General features: G+C 42.8%; 1 protein-coding gene across 1 annotated transcript in view; it reads right to left on the reverse strand.

The window, feature by feature from the left end:
* The window catches only part of HYDIN (HYDIN axonemal central pair apparatus protein), a 440,857-nt gene that overhangs the window by 108,278 nt on the left and 312,240 nt on the right, over window positions 1-20,339 (reverse strand). Inside the window, exons 32-41 of the mRNA XM_049703807.1 lie at window positions 19,612-19,739; window positions 19,050-19,186; window positions 18,704-18,831; window positions 18,362-18,553; window positions 17,897-18,046; window positions 13,691-13,930; window positions 9,268-9,436; window positions 6,319-6,498; window positions 5,674-5,847; window positions 2,610-2,780 (exon numbers count right to left, since the gene is read on the reverse strand). Coding sequence (XP_049559764.1) covers window positions 2,610-2,780; window positions 5,674-5,847; window positions 6,319-6,498; window positions 9,268-9,436; window positions 13,691-13,930; window positions 17,897-18,046; window positions 18,362-18,553; window positions 18,704-18,831; window positions 19,050-19,186; window positions 19,612-19,739 — 1,669 coding nt within the window. The remainder of the gene's footprint in view (window positions 1-2,609; window positions 2,781-5,673; window positions 5,848-6,318; window positions 6,499-9,267; window positions 9,437-13,690; window positions 13,931-17,896; window positions 18,047-18,361; window positions 18,554-18,703; window positions 18,832-19,049; window positions 19,187-19,611; window positions 19,740-20,339) is intronic.

Genomic DNA, 20,339 nt, shown 5'->3' on the forward strand with positions numbered 1-20,339 from the left:
AGTACAGCCTGCTGACTCCACAGCAAACAGCAAATGCAGGTCTGGCTTTAACCCCATCACTGAGAGGGTTTTCTCCAAAGTCACCAGTGACCTCCGAACTGTGAACTACAGCAGCCCTCTTCTCAGGGCTCATTCTATCTGAACCTTCAGCCACCTCTGATTATATTCACTTACTGATTTCACACATTTTTACAAATCTTTACTCTGTGTCTACTATGTGCCAAGCACTAGTCTAGAGGCCGGGAATACATTAGTGATGAAAACTAACACAAATCTCTGCCCTCTGAAGCTCACACTCGTGGCCGGGGCGGGGGTGGCGTGGAGGAGGCAGACAATAAAATAAGTAAATAAAATAAATAGTCTGTTAACTAGGGGTAAGGGCTATGAGGAAAATAAAGCGGGAAGGGTCTCCCAGACTCCAACCAGGGCTCCGCAGAGATGCGAAAGTCCTTCTGGCCCCGTCCCGCCTGTAGCTCTCCTGACTGCCCACCCTTCTGACCCTCACTCTGCCTTCTCCGCCTCCCCTGGCTTCTCCCCCTGCCCCCACCTCCTCCTAAAATGTGAAGTGTTCCCCAAGCTCCCATCCTGCCCTATCCATCCCTCTCCTCTCTTTCTGGAACTTTCTGGGCTGATTTCCTCTACTCCAGCGGCTGCACCCCTCACCTTGTTGAGGAAGTCTCCCCCAGTTATTAAGCCTTTAGCTTGACATTACTTTCTCAGGGAGCTCAAATTCATGATTTGTCACGAGATGTCAACACAGCTCCAAAGACTTCTGTGAAATGCAGTTTATTTGACAGAAAAGGAAACAAAAAATCTAAGAGAACTGGAATTGTGATGCAGCCTGGGGTTCCCACTAAGTGGTATCAGAATATGCCACCCCAAAATATGACTACAGGAGTTCAGGATATGCCACCTTAAAATATGCTGCGTTGGCATATTGGTTATTTTGAGCTGTAGGCACCTGAAACACAGTAAATGCAGGGAGTGGCTTTCCTTGACCTCCCCTTATTTGCTCAAAGACAGAACCTCCAAAAGAAGCTCCACTGTCACAAGTCCCCTTCCAGAGAGTTTCATCAACTAGGGAGATGGACTCTTATCACAGGAGAGGAGACTCAAGTCCATACCACACCCAGAAAGACTTTATCACAAACAGCCACACCTCCCATCCATTCTTGTAAGGGTCCCTCATCTTTCCTAAAAACCATCTTCCCTCCCCTAAGAGGACTACATCCCCCTTCCCTTTCCCTATTAAGGTGGCATCTACTTCTGAATTCTAAAGCCATCCATTTTCCCCTGAGTATCTCCCACGGTACATGAAGTATACATGTTAATAAACTTGTTTGTTTTTCTCTTGTTAATCTGTCTTTTATTGCAGGGGGGCTCAGTCAAGAACTCAGAAGAGTAGAGAGAAAATTATTCTTTCTCCCCTAGACCACTAAAGAGCTGTTTCTCTTATCTTCCCAGCAAAGAATCTTCCATTTCTCTAAGCATCCCATGCAGAGGTATCAAGGGGAGGGGACACCCCTGAAAGCCCCAGCCAGTTTTATCATCTAGCAGGCATGGGACACTATCAGGAATGACGGCATGCTGTTCTAAGTATTTATATAAAACAGATTCTACTCTGAGCAGGTATTCTCATTATATTTGATAGATTTTCCCACTGAGCAGCCACCCTCCTGCCCTGTATGTCTTTAGAGAATCCGGGAGAGCCAGGATTCTTAACCTCTGGTAGGTAAGGCCTCAGTACTATGGGGTTTAAAAACTCAATTAATTTTCCTTTCCAGTAAACTTTCTCCTCCTCCCATGTTCCCTGTCTTGGTAAATGACATTGCTCTCTTCCTGGTTTCTGTGACCAGAAATCTTGGTGTGAACATCATCTTGAATGCCTCCCCCTCCTTCAATTCCCTGCCATGCATGCGGCTATCAGGTCAGCCAGCCCAGCCCCACTCATATTCAGCTTCACCTCTCTTCCATTACAAGACATCACTAGAGCTCCTTTCCTACTGCAACTTTCGGACCATTTCTCCCATAGGGTGAAAACTGCCCAACTCCTCTTTTCCTTCAAAATAAAATTGAAATTCCTAATCCTGGCATTAAATTCAACTATGATTGGCCTTAACCTGCCTTCCCACCTTTAATTTACTGTCAGCTTCCCTGCTTTCTTGGCCTGGAATATCCTTATCTTCATCTTTGCCTGTCAACATTCTCCTCCTCCTTCAAAGCCCACTTCCATGAAAACTTCCCCAAATCATGCTTGTTGGAACCCAACTATCCCAAAGTTGGTCTTTCACAGAAGCTGGTAGTTCTGTTACATTATTTTCCACTGCCCTGAATGAGCACATGTCTGCTCCCCTCCAGGGGTCACTCCCAAAGGTGTGGGCCACATCTCTTCCATCGCCCTGCTCCCTGCAGTGCCAAGTGCATTGGGCAGTCAGGAGAGCCACAGGTGTCTGGTGGAGAGAATTCTCTGGGATGCTAACTGGCAGCATGTTATAAGTCAGCCTTCAATGGGGCTGTGGAGAAAAGCTCGGTGGGGGAAACTGAGAAGGTGCATTACCAGTGGGGTAAGGGCCACTTGGCCACAAAGAGTCAGGGGAAATGGCTCTCACCATACTCCTCTTCCTTCATGGACTGCTCTAGGGCGGCCCTGATGCAGAGCTCACGGGCCCGGATCCCTGCGACGTTGCTGCCATCGGAGATGGCTTGCAGCACAATGGAGTCGAAGTTCAGGCAGGCTGCACTGTAGTACCTGGCCATGCTGACTGCAGTGGCTGACTTTCCTATTAAAAAAGGTCAGGAGGTTGAATTTCACAGCTCTCATTTCCTCAGTGTCCTAGACAGAAGAAGCTTCTATAACAGAGGCTACTGGAAAGTCATCTCTCCAAGGTCTCTGCCTCTAAGTCTCTCGTGTGGCCAGAGGTGGCAGCAGAAAAGAGAGGCAAGACCTGAGCCAGGAGTTAGGACCGTGGATTCTGGTCCTAATTCTACCCCTGATGAGCTCTGTGCTATGGCAACCCACGTCCCCTCTGGATTTTCTCCTCGGCTTAAAAAGTGATTCTATCAGATGAGCTTTAAAAATTTTGTAGCTCTTACTGTCTCTGATTCTAATGGGAAGAGACTTTTTTGGTTTAAAGAATAACTTGTGTTGATTTTTTTTCTCATTCAAAATACCTGCTTATTAAAAAGAAAGCAGAAAATTCAGAAATAACAGCAGGGATAAAAGAAATTTGATCTTCCAGAGAGACTACAGTTAGCATATGGCTGCCCAGTATGCATATGTAACTATTTTATTCGTATTTCTTATTAAAAAAGAATGGGTTATGTGGTAGGTTGAATAATGCCTCCCCCACTCAGATGTCCACATTCCAATCCCTGGAACCTGTGAATATGTTACCTTATATGTTAAAGGGACTTCGCAGGTATGATTAAGAATCTTGATGTTGGAGATTGCCCTGGAGTATCTGGGTGGGCCCAATGTAATAACAAGGGTCCTTATAAGAGAAGCAGGATGCTCAGAGTAAGAACAGGTGATGTGACGATGAAAGCAAAGAGAGAGACAGACAGAGAGTGAGAGAGAGAGAGACGAGACAGATAGACAGACAGACTACAAGATGTTATGATGCTGGTTCTGAAGATGGAGGAAGGGGCCATGACCCAGGGAATGCAGATAATGTTTCTAGAAGCAAGAAAAGGCAAGGAAATGGATTCTTCGCTATAGCCTTGAGAAAGGATGAAGCCCTGTTGACCCATTTTAGACTTCTGACCTCCAGAATTCTAAGAAAGTAAATTTGCATTTTTTTAAGTCACTAAATTTGTAGTTATTTGTTACAGTAGCAATAGGATATTAATACAGATAACAAATTGTAAGCATGGCATTTTTTTTCTCACTTAAAACGATATATATCATGAGCATTTGTCTATTCATTCAATACACTTCTATGGTACTTTTTTTATTGTGATAGTATACATGCAAAATTTACCATTTTAACTGTTTTTAAGTGTACAGCTCAGCTGCTAAGGATATTCACATTGTTGTGCAACCATCACCACCATCCATCTCCAGCACGTTTTTATCTTCCCAAGTGGAAACTCTTTGCCCAGTAAACAATAACCTCTCATTCCTCCCTTTTCTCAGCCCCTGGAAACCACCATTCTACTTCATGTCTCTATGAATATGACTACTCTCGGTGCCTTATGTAAATGGAATCATATAGTAGTTGTTCTTTTCTGTCCGGCTTATTTCACTTAGCATAATGTCTTCAAGGTTCATCTATATTGTAGCATGTGTGAGGATTTCCTTCCTTTTGTAGGTGAAAAATACCCCATTATACCACATTTAGTTTATCCACTCATCCATCAGTGGATACTTGGGCTGTTTCTACCTTTTCGTTATTGTGAATAATGCTGCTATGAAAATGGGTGTACAAGACACTGTTTATAATGGCGATATAATTCACTGCGTGAATATACTATGGCTTAATTAACTAGTCCCGCATATTGAATGCTTCAAGTGCTCCCAGATTCTTAGTATGGTCACCAATGCTGCAGTGAACACTCATGCAGTTAATCTTTGTCGACGTGATTATTTTCCTAAGATAAATTTTTAGAAGTAATACTGCCAGGCCAAAGAGTTTGCACATATTCTTCCCCTCTCTCTCTCTTTTTTAAAAATATTGACATATGTCATGAATTTTTAAATTTATTTATTTATGGCTGTGTTGGGTCTTCATTTCTGTGCCAGGGCTTTCTCTAGTTGTGGCAAGTGGGGGCCAGTCTTCATCGCGGTGCGCAGGCCTCTCACTATCGCGGCCTCTCTTGTTGCGGAGCACAGGCTCCAGACGCACAAGCTCAGTAACTGTATGCGCAGGCTCAGTAATTGTGGCTCACGGGCCCAGTTGCTCCACAGCATGTGGGATCTTCCCAGACCAGGGCTCGAACCCATGTCCCCTGCATTGGCAGGCAGATTCTCAACCACTGTGCCACCAGGGAAGCCCCCCCTTCTCTTTTTAAATAACTTAATGTCTTGGATTTTTCTTTAATATTTTAATGTTATTAAATTATTGAAAGAATGCAAGCTCCAACAATTCAGAGATGTATTAATTAAGAATGAGGTGTCCCTGCTCTTTCTCTAACTCCATATCTCTGAAGTTGGCAATTTAACAATTTGGGGATAATCCTTTGGTATATAAATTTCAAACAGAAGGGTCTTTTACTGCCTCAAAAATTACACATGCAGGACTTCCCTGGTGGCGCAGTGCTTAAGAATACGCCTACCACCGCAGGGGACATGGGTTCAAGCCCTGGTCCGGGAAGATCCCACATGCCGCAGAGCAGCTAAGCCCACGCACCACAACTACTGAGCCTGCGCTCTAGAGCATGCAAGCCACAACTACTGAGCCCACATGTCACAATTACTGAAGCCCATGCACCTAGAGCCTGCGCTCTGCAACAAGAGAAGCCACCGCAATGAGAAGCCCGTGCACCACAACAGAGAGCAGCCCCCACTCGCCGCAACTAGAGATAGCCCGCACGCAGCAACGAAGACCCAACGCAGCCAAAAATAAATAAATAAATAAATTAAATAAATAAATTAAAGAAAAGGCATCACCCAGAGGTTAAAAAAAAAAATTACATGTGCAAACTTCACCATAAACCCCTCAGGGCTGTGCATACCTGACAAGGGCGTCCCATGGATGACGATAGCGATGCCTTTCCGGTTCTTGGCCATGCGGCCTTCTGCAGAAATGTCAATGCCCAGGTGGCGAGCAATGGCCTTGCTCACTGGGTTGTTCTCTACTTCCCCAACCTCCTCTGAAGAGTGGCTGTCAATGTTGTGAAGCTTGTCAGCTGCAAATTAAATATGCATGGGTGTGTGTGTGCATGCACATACATGCGGACACACCCAGAACTCACCTGGGTTCTGAAGGAAGTGGGGACGACTTTTTCTTAGTAAACATCCTATTTTAAAATAACAAACGTAATCTGCTGCAGATGTTGCCTCACTCCCCCTGTAGTGCACGAAAGTGCCCGTTTTGGCTAATAATCTGTCCATAGCTACTACAATTGAAAATACAGATACTCTTTGACTCTTAATCCCACTTTGGGGAATCTCTTCTCCTGAAAAATAATATTGGAAACTAGCTGAATATGCAACAGTAAGGGAAATGACTAAATAAATGATGGCATATTCATATTGTAGAATTAATATATAATTGTGCTAGAAAGATGCATTTTATGGAGAAAGGTGAAAGGCACTGAACAGCCTTCCCACTTTTGCTTAGAGAGAACAGGTACCCCAACATTAAAATGCTTGGTTACTTTGAATCATGATTTTTTCCAGGCTTTCTTCATCCTCCTCTTCATCTGGGTAGGTCTCGGACTTGACCATTGGGATATGCTGCTCTTCCAGGTAGGATGTGACAGAGATCCCTCGGCTAAGCGAGGTCCTCTTCGTGCTGTCAGAGGTTTCCTGTTCTGACAAGGGACTATCGTCCTCTTCTGCCAGGGAGCAAAGGATGGAAACACACAGGAAGAGTTGGGAGGAGGACAAGGGAGATAGGGCAGAAGAGGGAAGAGAGACAGAGAGGAGAATCACTGAACTGGTTACCATCACCCTGGACTATCTGACCCCAATAAACAAGAACTGCAGTCAGTCTGCTGTTAAATTTCTCTGCCCAGAGTGTTTCTACATTTTAACATTAAAAAATACACACCAAAATTATACATTTGGTTTAGAAAATTTGGGAAATTCAAAAGAGCAAAAATGATAAAATTTAGCTACAGAAATAAATATAGATAGACAAAGAAATGGTGATAGAGGAACAGCAGCTTCATTTTATGATACCAGTATAGGAGAGTGGCAACCTCTCAGATTTTTTTTTTTTTTTTTGGTACGCGGGCCTCTCACTGTTGCGGCCTCTCCCGTTGTGGAGCACAGGCTCCGGACGTGCAGACTCAGCGGCCATGGCTCATGGGCCCAGCCGCTCCGCGGCATGTGGGATCTTCCCGGACTGGGGCACAAACTCGTGTCCCCTGCATCGGCAGGTGGACTCTCAACCACTGCGCCACCAGGGAAGCCCCCTCTCAGATTTTTAATTTTTAATTTTTCAAAACTGAAGTTGGGATCATACTATACACATACCAATTTGTAGCCTGCATTCCCCCTTAATTTATCATGAACATTTCTCCATGTCATTGTTGAGCACATCTACTACTTTATCTGCCCCGCACCATCGTCAATGCCCCTATTCCACAGAGTTTCAGTGGGTGCATTGGGATGTCATTGTACAAGGTGACCCAGCTCTACCCTGGAGCCAAGACACCTTCTTTGTTTAATTTTGAATTTGAGTCAGAGAGGTTGTAGCTCTCCTGGGAATGGCAACAACACGACTTGTAGCTGCTGGCCTTCCCTGGATGTGGTTTGGAAGCAGAGAAGGACGTGTACTCTGTGACAGCAGAGTAAGCAGATGCTCAGAGAGGTGCTGGTGAGAAGCAGAGGGAGCGCCTCCTTGGACTTCTACTGACCCTCAGGTCCTGGCTCTAGATCACCTTTCCATGGGCCAAATGGAAAAATGAACCCACAACCAAGGCGTGTAGGACAGGGATGAGAGCGATGGGCCCTTCTCAGCTCTCACTAAGTCCTCTTTACATTGCAGACCCTCGTGACTCTCTGCCTCAGGCCACTAGGCAGTCCTGAGTTTAAATGTCTATCCCCCCACCCCTCCCTGACTTTGAGCTCTCAAAGGTAGGGGCTGATTTCATTGATCTTTCTTCTAGCACTTCAGCTCAGTGCTTGGAACATAGTGGGTGCTTGTTATGGGCTGAACTGGTTCCCATAAAGTTCATTTGCTGAAGTCCTAAGCACCACCCCCGTGCCACACTCCACTCCCTGCCCCAGTATCCCAGAATGTGACTATTTGAAGTTAGGGCCTTTCAAGAGGTAGTTAAGTTAAAATGAGTGTCCTAAGCCATCCACAGTCCAATATCACTGGTGTTCTTATAGGAAGAGATTAGGACACAGACACACAGAGGGAAGTCCTTGTGAACACACAGGGAGAAGACAGGCATCTACAAGCCACGGAGGGAGGTTCAGTAGAAAACAATTCCACCAACACCTTGATCTTGGATTTCTAGCCTCCAGAATTATGAGAAAATAAGTTTTGCTTGGTTAAGCCCCCCAGTCTGTGGTATTTGCAGTGGCAGTTCTAGTGAACTAATATGCTCAATAAATACAACCAGGAGACTGGGTGGACAGGCAGCCTTCTTCTCTCATCTTCTCCTTTTAGGGCAGATTAGTGTTCTCCGACTACCTTCTGTCTTGAGAGACATCAAGACAGGTCCAAGGGCAGGAGAAATGGACTTCATTCATTCATTCATTAACTCTTACAGAAACATTTATCAGGCACTATGATGTATCAGGTGCTGGTCCATGCACTGGGTGTACATTGCGGAATACATGATCACTGCCTTTATGGGGGCTTGTCTAGAGGGGAGACAAGTGTGAAGAAAATACATGTGATGACTATTATGCAGAAGAAGAGGGCAAGTAAGAACGGAGGGCAAATTTCCAGGGTGAGGGCACAGGGAAGCAGAGAAGTGAGCACCCCAACAAGCTACACGATCCCATAGGTCTCCCTGGAACCTTGATGCTCAAGTGCACACAAGGGGGGATCCTGGGTGGATGAGGGATAACTCTGGGGTGCTGGGCAAGAAAGGGCAAGATCGTAAGAGCACAGTCCAGCTTTGTGATTGAGTTTTGGCCTTGAGGACCATCGAGGGTCTTTCCTCATGTGAACTCCCACCCCTACCTCTCGTAGGGCACCAATATCTACCATGCATGATGGATTACCTTGCATCACCTAGGCACAGATGTGGAGGCTGTGGAGTGGTTATTGTCGTGGACTCCAGAGTCAGAGAGACCTGGGCTTGAGTCCTGATTCTGCCACTTAAATCTGTGGACCTGGCTTCTCAGTGCTTCCTCTCTCATCTGTACGTGTGAAGCCCTCAGCACAGGGCTTGGTATCTAGCAAGTGTCCTTCTATATCTGAATTAGCTGTTTTTAAGTCTTAACTCCCCACCAGACTCTAGTGAGAGCAGAATGTGTCCCCATCTCTGCATCCCTACAATGGGGACAACAGGACCATTTTGCAAGGGTTAGAAATGAAATCCATAAGGTGCTCCGTAACTGGTTTGTCTCCCAGCAGAGATAATTCAAAGAAGCCAGGGGAGTGGCTGGAGCCACGGGCTCCAGAACTGTTGAGTTCTCACCGTTCTCCTGTGCCAGACTCTGCAGATATTTCACCTTCATCTGCTCCTCTTTTGACCTCTTCATCTCCTTAAAGTATTCATACACCTCTGGGGGCAGGTTTTCCCCCGGAAGGCGGGGAGGCAGCAGCAGGGAGTTGTAGGAATCATAGCCCTTCAGCGTTCGCAAGATCTGCTCAAGGAGAATGGGAACTGCTGTTGGTCCCACTGGAAGTTTCCTCCCCACAGTCCCAGGTGGGTCTGCCATCCATCTCATAAAAACCCTGCCCCTGACCAAGGCTGGGGTGTATACAAATACTTTCTGGATCTCAAAGGGTAGGGTCCTTTGCAGAGGTCTAAAGTGTAAGGCTGAGCCCTGGATCTGTGGGGATATCAAATTTTTATTTTGCCCCATTTGTGCCTGGGCATTTCCCATGTGGAAAAAAAATTTCCCCTTGTTTTATAAATAACATATACTGTTTTTGTTGTTGTTGTTTTCCATTGACAAAAGTACAGAACTCAATTATCCACTTTGAGTGACATGTTATTGAAAAATATTGTGGATAGCAATGTTGTCTTGGTAAGGTGGTTGTCTCATATATAGAGGATCCAGAGAAAAGTAGGCAAAATGGCTGTTTAGGTATGTGTATGGGTGTGTGTGTATATTTGAGAGAGAGACAGACAGAGAGGGATGTATATTAGGCTTGTCAGATGAAGTACAAGATGCCTAGTTAAATTTAAATTTCAGATAAAAAAATGAATAATTTTTAAAGTATAAATGTGTCCCATATTGTTTATCTGGAATTCAAATTTAATTGCGGCAACCTGTTTTTCTTTCTGCTAAATCCAGCAACACTAGTGTGTATGTATATTTATAAAAGACAGTAAAATCAACTCCTAGAAAGCAATTACTTTCTATGCAACCTAATTTACTGGTGTGAAAAATCAGTTAGGTAACCCTTCTCCAAGATCACCAATTTTAGTTGTTTGAAAACCAATATTAATGAGCTTACTCTAAAATTTATATGGAAGAACAAAGGGCTAAGAATAGTTGAAACGCTAATGAAGAAAAATAGAGAGGACTGTCCTACCAGATATCAGGAATTATGAAGTTGGAGCAATAGACAGGGTGGTATCGATGCTGAATAGAGAAACTGACCAATGAAATGGAGGTGAGAGCATAGAATAGACCCACGTGTATATGGAGCTTTGACACAGGACAGAGGTGGCATGGCAGATCAGTGGGGAAAGGAAGGCCTATTCCAAAGGCTGGCTGATGTAGAGACACAAAGGCCTGGCCAACTTGCTTCATCTGAGGTGACTGTAAACAGCCAACCCAGCTGCAGAGTGTCCTGTGGGAGCAGCTGAAGTCTCTGTGCAATGTCATCACAGCTTACCTTCTCTGTCTGCCTAGGTCTAATGTTCCTTATCCTTTACAGGTGTCGTCCCTGAGAGTACTCTCTGATAAACCTTCTGTATGCAAATCTCAGAGTCTTGGATTCTGCTTTCCACTGACCCTGACCCACAGCAGAGGATGCTGTGGCAACACAAGCCATTGAACATCTAATAAATACCTAATGAAAAGACTCGAATCCAGAGGGACAGAATCCAAACCGGGCAGAGCACAAACACTGGATGTAAAGAAGATAGAAGATTCAAAGGCCAAGTTGATGGAGAGTCCAGAGGAAGCAGACCATCTTATCTAAGCCATTCCTAAATTCCTGACCCAGAGCAAACATGAGATGACAAATGTTTATTGTTTTATGTGACTAAGCTTGGGAGTAAGTTATTTTGCAGCAATAGATAGCTAATATAACATCACACTTCATGAACAGCAAGACCTTATGAGAAAACAATGGAGCAATGTATGTAAGATATACGAGTGCAGAAAATGTGAGCCAAGGATACTGTATCCAATCAAACTGATCTTCAAGCACAAAAGCCAAGGGAAAACAGTTACAAACACAGGAATACTCAGGAAGTATTGTTCCCACGGTCCCTTCCTGAGGAATCCACTAGAGAATGATCTTCTGACAACCCAGTAGCGAATGGAGAAGCCTCATCACAAGGACTGGTGTTGAGCATTAAATATGTTCAAGTGTAGAACTAAGACTAAATGATGGAAATTAGCAGAACTAAGACTAAATAATGGAAATTAAAATTACTTAATTAGCATTAAATATGTTCAAGTGTAGAACTAAGACTAAATGATGGAAATTAGATGATTACCCAGTAGGCATTAACTGGAAGTAAAGAAATATCATTTTAAATTAGAGGGTGGTGAGGAGAGGTAAAAAGAGATTTTTAGCTAATTTCATTATTGCTCATAGTAGGGAACTAAGAGGCAGTTTCTAAAAAGTAGGGTACTAAGGGTATTAGATAAAGGCATAGTTTATACAGATCAGCCTCAAGGTAGGACAGCAGGGTAGAGACAGTAAAAATGGACCTGAATAGATCAATGGAAAAGAACAGAGATTCCAGAAATAGACCCAAATAAACATAGTCAACTGATCTTTCCTAAAGGAGCAAATGCAATACAATGGAGCAAAGAGTTTTTTTCAACAAATGATGCTGGAATTGGACATCCACTGGCAAAAAAATAAATCTGAGTGGATCTTAACTTCATAAAAATTAACTTAAATGAATTGTAGACCTAAATAAAAAACATAAAACTATAAAATTTCTAGAAGATAGCATAACAGAAAATTTAGATGACCTAGAGTATGGTGATGACTTTTTAGACACAACTCCAAAGGCACAGTCTATGAAAAAAGTAATTGATAAGCTGGACTTCATTAAAATGAAAAACTTCTGCTCTGCAAAAGATGTCAAGAGAATGAAAAGACAAGCCACAGACTGGGAGAAAATATTTGAAAAAGACACATCTGATAAAGGACTATTATTCAAAATATGTAAAGAACTCTTAAAGCTCAACAATAAGGAAACACATAACTTGATTAAAAATTGGGCCAAAGACCTTAACAGATACCTCACCAAAGAAAATATACAGATGGCAAATAGGCGTATGAATGGATATTCCACATTATATATGCCTTCAGGGAAATGCAAATTAAAACAACAATGAGATACCACTACACACCTATTAGAACAGCCAAAATCCAAAACCCTGACAATATCAAAAGCTAGTGAGGATAAGGAGCAACAGGAACTCTCATTTACTGCTAGTAGGAATGCAAAATGTTACAACCATTTTGGAAGACAGTTTGACAGTTTCTTACAAAACTAAACATACACTTACCATAGAATCCAGCAATCATACTCCTTGGCATTTACCTAAAGAGTTGAAAACTTATGTTCACACAAAAACCTGCACACAGATGTTTATAGCAGCTTTATTCATAATTGCCAAAACTTGGAAACAACCAAGATGTCTTTCAGTAGGTGAATGGATAAATAAACTGTGGTATTTCCAGGCAACGGAATATCATTCAGCACTAAAAAGAAATGAGCTATCAAGCCATGAAAAGACATGGAGGAACCTTAAATGCATATTACTAAGTGAAAGAAGCCAATTTGAACATCTACATACTCTATGATTCCAACTATATGGCATTCTGGAAAAGGCAAAACTACAGAGACAGTAAAAAAGATTAATGGTTGCCAGGGGTTGGGAGGAGGGAGGGATGAATATGTGGAGCACAGAGGATATTTAGGGCAACGAAAATACTTTGACACTATAATGATTGCTACATGTTGTTATACATTTGTCTAAACCCATAGAATGCACCAAGAGTGAACTGTAATGTAAACTATGGACTTTGGGTGATTATGATGTCACATAGGTTTATCAATTGTAAAAAATATACCATTCTAGTGAGGGATGTTGATAATGGGGGAGGCTGTGCATGTGTGGGGGCAGGGGTTATATGAAAAATCTCTGCATCTTCCCCTCAATTTTGCTGTGAATCTAAAACTGCTCTAAAGAATAAAGTTTTAAAAAAAAATGGACAAGGAGGAGCAATTGTAAAATATACAAGCCAGAGCAAATAGGAAAAAAAAAAAAAAGGCAGATTTAAGCCCTAACATGATTACATTAAATGTAAATGGTCTAAATACACCAATTAAAAACAAAGACTGCCAGAGTATATTAAAAAGATGACCCAAATATATGCCGTCTACAAGAAACTCATTTCAAATATAATGACTATGGTATACATTCTTTACTGTTTGAATTTTAACATGAGCATGTATTAGTTTTTAAATTAGTTGCTTCAAATGTATAATGAGATCACAAAGAAGAATGAATTCTGCTTAGGGCAAGGGAAGTAGGTCAGGAAAGCCTGCAAAGTGATCTTTAAATTGACAGGGAAGGGTTCACAGGAAGAAGGAGCAAAGGTGAGGAGGAAGTTGTCCAGGCAGAGAGAAGAGTACCTGGCAAGGCCCAGCATGTGTAGGAAAATGGAGTTTGGTTTTGGTCTCTGCTCACCTTCTCTTCTACAAGATATTGCTGGTCAAATTCTAAGGAGTAAAACTCAATGGGAAAGTTGCAGGGATTCTTCACCACCACCTCGGCCTCATCTCCAGGTGCATAAGGCAGCAGTGGCCCCAGCTCCAGAACTGAGGGACTAAATTCCAAGCACGGCTCTAGACCTTGCCCCTGTGCCAGTAGAGTAAGCTTTTGATCACTCTGGGCAATCTGGAACACCAAGGTTTGGCTGTAGAATTTCTGGAAAATATAAAAACAAAACAAGCAACTAAATTTTTTTCTGTTATGTGACATGTAAAACGGATAGCCACTGGGGGACAAAATTGATCCTGTTTAGATTAAGAGAGAAAAGTTTTCTTATAAAATTGCATGAGAGCAACTTATATTAGAGTGTTAATACTGGGTATCTAGCATGCCAGGCACTGTACCAAGTGCTTCATCACAGTCCTGTGAATGCTGTTCTCATAACCCTCAGATCCTCCAATGTGCTCAGATGTCCCACTGCCACTATCTGCACCTCTGGGTCTGTACCTCTGGGCTCTCATTTCATGGGCCCTGCTGCCCATGGGTAGGGCAGGGCAAGGCAGAAGTGTCAGAGAAGTAACACCTTCTGGGGACAATCCTTAACCAACGACTCTCAGGAGTTACTGTATAAAGACTCCTGAGAGGGATAATTCTGAAATGTGCATTTTGTATATTTTCTCCGAGTTTCCAGTGGGATTAAGATCCAGTGTCCAGGACTTCCCTGGTGGCGCAGTGGTTAAGAATCTGCCTGCCAATGCAGGGGACACAGGTTTGAGCCCTGGTCTGGGAAGATCCCACATGCCGTGGAGCAACTAAGCCCATGTGCCACAACTACCTAACCTGCGCTCTAGAGCCCGCGAGCCACAACTATTGAGCCCACATGCCACAACTACTGAAGCCCGTGCAACTAGAGCCTGTGCTCCACAACAAGAGAAGCCACCGCAACGAGAAGCCTGTGCGCCGCAACGAAGAGTAGCCCCCGCTAGCCACAACTAGAGAAAGTCCGCATGCAGCAACAAAGACCCAAGGCAGCCAAAAATAAATAAATCAATAAATCAGTCCAGTGTCCAAGGTAGCTGGCTCACTCGCACACCCTATTAGCTGCCTTCCTTTTCCTTATCACCTTCTACTTCTCTTTTAGTATTCCCTACACTTCCTAAATAATCTGCTTGCACTCAAATTCTTGACTCCAGGTCTGTTTCTTGGAGAACCTGAATGATCATATTTCCATTATTTAAAGATACAGTTAAGCAGCTAGTCAGAGATGATCAGCTAGCGCAATCAGTTCATCTGATACAATTACAATCCAAATACCAGTTGATAATGATACGAATTATTCTAATCTGGTTTCACTTAGGAACCTATTAAAATGCATATTCACAGGCCCATTCCTAGAGATCCTGACTTGGTAGGGGCAGGATAAGGCTGGGGATTCTGTAGTTTTAACCAGATGCCCAGGTTGTTCTGAAACTGTTGGGCTCATGGCTTGGGTTTGGAAAGCATGATTGGCTGAGCGATTTGGAGAGCTCTTAACTACCTTAGCTCAGAGGGAAGGAAAATCAGATGGAAAGAATGTGTAAGGACATAGATACAAGTTCAGAAAAATACCTGTTGTTGGAGATAGTAAGAGAACAAATTATTGGCTAAGAAGGTTTTCTATATAGTTATGGGTTTAGCACCTTATGTGATCCAAACTTCTATATTTTAACTGCTTTTTAGGGAAATATTTCTTACTTTTTTTTTTTTTTTTTGGCTGCATCGGGTCTTTGTTGGTGAACGTGGGCTTTCTCTAGTAGCGATGAGCAGGGTCTACTCTTCGTTGTAGTGCATGGGCTTCTCATTGCGGTGGCTTCTCTTGCTGCGGAGCACTGGCTCTAGGTGCGTGGGCTCAGTAGTTGTGGCTCACGGGCTCTAGAGCACAGGCTCAGTAGTTGTGGTGCATAGGCTTAGTTGCTCCATGGCATGTGGGATCTTCCCAGACCAGGGATTGAACCCATGTTCCCTGCACTGGCAGGTGGATTCTTAACCACTACACCACCAGGGAAGTCCCAGGGAAATATTTCTAAAACATTTCATTCATCTTGTTTTCTAACACAAAGTATTCTGAACGCATGTTATAATGTCTAGGAGTTGTTAATGTGGACATCGGTGTTTCTCTGTGCTGCTGATGCTGGTGAAGATATAGGTGTGGACTGTATGGGTTGCAAGGCTAACCAGTTCCTTGTATACGGCCAATAAATTCCTCTCCCAAACTCTAATTTGAAAAGATACATGCACCTCAATGTGCATAGAAGTACCGTTTACAACAGCCAAGACATGGAAGCAACCTAAATGTCCATCAACAGAAGAATGGACAAAGAAGATGTGGTATATATGTACAATGGAGTAAAAAAGAATGGAATAATACCATTTGCAGCAACATGGATGGACCTAGAGATTATCATACTAAGTGAAGTAAGCCAGATAGAGAAAGACAAATATCATATGATATCGCTTATATGTGGAATCTAAAAAAGTGATACAAGTGAACTTATTTACAAAACAGAAATAAACTCAGACATAGAAAACAAACTTATGGTTACCAAAGGGGATAGTGGGGTGGGGGGGAGAGATAAATGAGGAGTTTGGGATTAATATATACACACTACTATATATAAAATAGGTAAACAATAAGGACCTACTGTATAGCATAGGGAACTATACTCAATATCTTATAATAGCCTACAATGGAAAAGAGTCTGAAAAAAATATATGTATTCATTGTAAATTAACTATACTTCAGTAAAAAATGATACTTAAAAAAATTCCTATCCCATTTGGTGGAAACATTTTATTAATTTTGACCAATGCTAACTCAACACTTATGGAACTGCCCAAACAAATCTTTTTTTTTTTTTTTAACTATATTTACTGGTATTTTTTTCAGTAAAACATCCAAAATCTTGAGTAAACCTGCTGGCAGTCTTAAGACTCTCTAAGAATGACAAACACATTAGTTTTCTTTTCTTTTAAAAGGGTTGGGGAGATTTTGATAATGACAGAAACAGGGACTCTATTTTAGAATCAGATATGAAGTCATTCTCTTTTCTTTCTTCTCATTGTAGATTCTGAAGCACTTCCTCAAAGCCGTTACCAGGAAAACGGGAGTTAACCATGGGTATTTTATAAAACTCACATCGATTTCTTCTTTTAAAAGAATAAAGAAAAACATCTCCCAAATGCCTTAGGCTTTCAGCAAAAGTCTTTACAGTGTAACCTCTTGAGATCCTCTCTGGTTCTAGGATTTTTATTATTTTTTTACTGTATTCTTTGTCAGGAGTAGCTTTGTGCTCATGGTGTTTGCAAAAGAAACACTTGTGAGGCCCAGGGAGTATGTCTACCAGAAAGTACTTATTATTATCACAACTACTGATGATAATAGTAAATAGATATTGAGACACTACATACAGAGCAGTATGCTATGCATTTTATTCACATTAATTCATTTAATCTTCAAAATGACCCTTAGGAGGTAGCTACTGCAGGTTGATAATTTCTTACCTGAAACCCTAGGGGCCAGATGCTTTCAAATTCAGAGTTTTAAAAAGGTAAACACAGAGCATATACCCTATGTTACATAGTAGCCTTAGCAGCATCCCCTGTAATCAAACACATTAATATTTCTGCAGTTGCAGTGTTTGAGTCTGCAAACCAAGGGGGATAAATAAAGGTTAAGTAGTCTCATGTCAGTTCAGATAGGTTTTTCTGCCAAATGAGTTTGGGTCCGAAACTTAAAAAAATTTTTCCCCCAGTTTTTAGAACTTATTGGATTTTGGAATTGCAATAAGGGATTTTGGACATGTGATATTATTATTTTTCATTTTATCTATGAGCAAACTGAGGTTTAGCGAGGCTGAATAATTTGCCCAAAGCCATGCAGCCTCTTAGTCAGAGGCAGAAGGCCACTAGGCCAGGTCTGTTGGTAAAAGTCAAAGTGTTAGATAGATCTGCCGATTCCAGAGCCGGTGCTCCTAACCACCAGGACACAGCTCCTGCATGAACCAGAGCACTGAATGTCATAATCAGAATAGTGAGGGACAGGTCACTCAAAGTTTCCCTGGAGACCCAATCAAGCATGGACTTCGAGTACAGCTCAAAGAGATCCAGAGAGTCTGAATGAGACTGCATTTCTTTAAAGCTTACCTCTTCTTTGGGCATGAATTTCACTTGCATGTTGGACTTCTCACCAGGATCCAAGACCCCAGAAGTGGGCTGAATCTCAAAGATCCGTGTCTTTGGCTTGAATTCAGCACATAGTTTCCGTCTTAAGTACTTTGGCATGTGTTTCTCCAGCTGGCAAATAAATAGTAGACAATTAGACCATTTTCTTTGGAAAATGCCTCCACCGTCCACCCACTCAATCTATGTTTACTGATTACTTCCCAGGTGTCAGGGCACAAAGATAAATACGACATGACATTCGCGAGATAGCATGGCCTGATAGTCCTTGAGTGCTGGGCTGAGGGCCTACATTTTATTCAGGGGGCAATAGTTGTCGCTGAAAGTCTTTGAGCAGAAGGGTGAAATGAAGAGAGTGACGGATTAGAATTATAAATCTGACTTAAATGGAGATGGAAAAAAGGGGACAATGGGCCACAATTCATTTACCTTGCTAACTTGCTTAGGGGTGTGGATAAACCATTCACAAGGGACTTGGAGGTGATTGGAAAGCTGAATAGTTTCCACGAGGCACTGTCCACACTGAATTGTGGCAAACTCCACTTTTCCACAAGACAGTGTCATACTGGGAATGGTCACCTTGGCTTGGAGACAGATGTGAACTGCTGGCCCTCCAACCACCTAGAGTGGGCATAAAATTGTTGTTACCATGTCGCATGGGATAGGAGAAAGAATCACGGCTCTGAAATAGTAACTGGATCATCACAGGGGTGATCAGCAAGCAGAGATGGAAGCTGGGGAGGATCAGCTGGGCCTCGTGATGCATCTTACCTTGATGGGCAGAATGACATTTTTGTTTCCAACAGAAAGGCTGGCCCCTTGTGCATCAAATCTCACTTCAAATGTTTCCGTTTCACAGTAAGGCAGATTCTTCACACGATCTAGCTCAATACTGAAGCCTGGACCAAGACAAACAAAATTTCTTTGAGGAAACAAAAGTAGCAATCAAGAGCTGCTCTAGATACAGCCCATCGGAGGCAGGATGACCACTCAAAGTATCAATTAATGGCCCAACAATTCTTTCAGCTGATCCCAGAAGAAGCACTCCCGGACAGTACAGATGGGCATCGTGTTAGAAATGACAGAGTGCAATAGGAAGGGTCTCCATCCTGGTTACCTGTGTCGTGAAGGACATGCTTTTCTGCATGGAAGGACACTGGGAAGTGACTGGTGTTGGTGATCTTGATGATGTGGGTTCGGACGTCACCAAGGGTGATGTAGCCAAAGTCTAGGATATATTCTGGCAGCTGGACTCTGAAACAGTTAACAAGGTCTTCTTACCACTCACATTTCCAAATGTGCAAGAGTGTGAGGCTTTCTTCCATCTCCTCTGCACAATTCTATTCTCTGGAGTAGAGAACCACCACTCTCCAGAATGGAGACGAGGAACAAGACACTTCCCCCAGAAGACCACATTGCTGCTTTAGCCATCATCTCTAAACACCTTCAGTGCTGGTCCTTAAGGACCTGAAACCGGCCCATCTATTAGACAAAGTGGGAGGTTTCTGACTAAGAGGCAGAGACCTGCCTGGTTGGCTGGCTGCTAGAGAACGGCAGACATGTAAGGCGAGTGGATTTCATCCGTACATAGTCAATCATTAATTCATGGAGCACTCTGGTGGAGGGCACCGCTGGCTCTGCCACACTCTGAAACAAACACGACATGGAAGGGCGCTCACTTGATCGGTTTGCGGTGACTCTGATGGCAGAAGTTGTCCACGGAACCAAGGACAATTGATTTCTGATGTTCTGTGGCATAGTTTTGGACTATAAGCCGCTCTACTTCCATCTGGAGTTGAGCATTTAACTGGAGCAAGAGAGAAGAGCAAGTAAGCAAATTCTTTGAGAACATGCATTCTCAATGGGGGCAAAACCACCCCTAAGGGGGCGAAAGTTGCTTCATGGAGGAGAGAGTGAGAAAATCTTAGATATTACAATGGCTTGTGGCCCTCCAAAGGGTCACAGTAAATAAATAGATATACAGTATATCTGTGGTGTTAAAATTTTTGTTGGGGTTCAAGGTGGTTAAACAAACTGTACATCTGTGCCATGGAGTATTACTGAGCAATGGAGTAAGGAATGAACTATTTATGTTGATGGATCTCAAAGGCATTATGCTGAATGAAAAAAAAATAATCTCAAAAGGTTACATACTGTATGATTCCATTTACATAACTCTTCTATACTCATAACAAGATTATAGAGATGGAGAACTATAGTGGCTGCCAGGGGAAAGGGGTGGGGAGATTGGGGATGGCTATAAGCGAGAAGCATGTAAAGGCAAAAACAAAATGTATTTCCTGAAATAAATGTTCCAAATGCAAAAAAAAAAAAAAAAAAAAAACAAATTAAAAATAAGAGACTCAAGGGAGTTCCCTGGTGGCCTAGTGGTTAGGATTCCGGGCTT

Source organism: Orcinus orca, chromosome 20 (genome assembly GCF_937001465.1).
Source record: "Orcinus orca chromosome 20, mOrcOrc1.1, whole genome shotgun sequence".
Lineage (NCBI taxonomy): Eukaryota > Metazoa > Chordata > Mammalia > Artiodactyla > Delphinidae > Orcinus > Orcinus orca.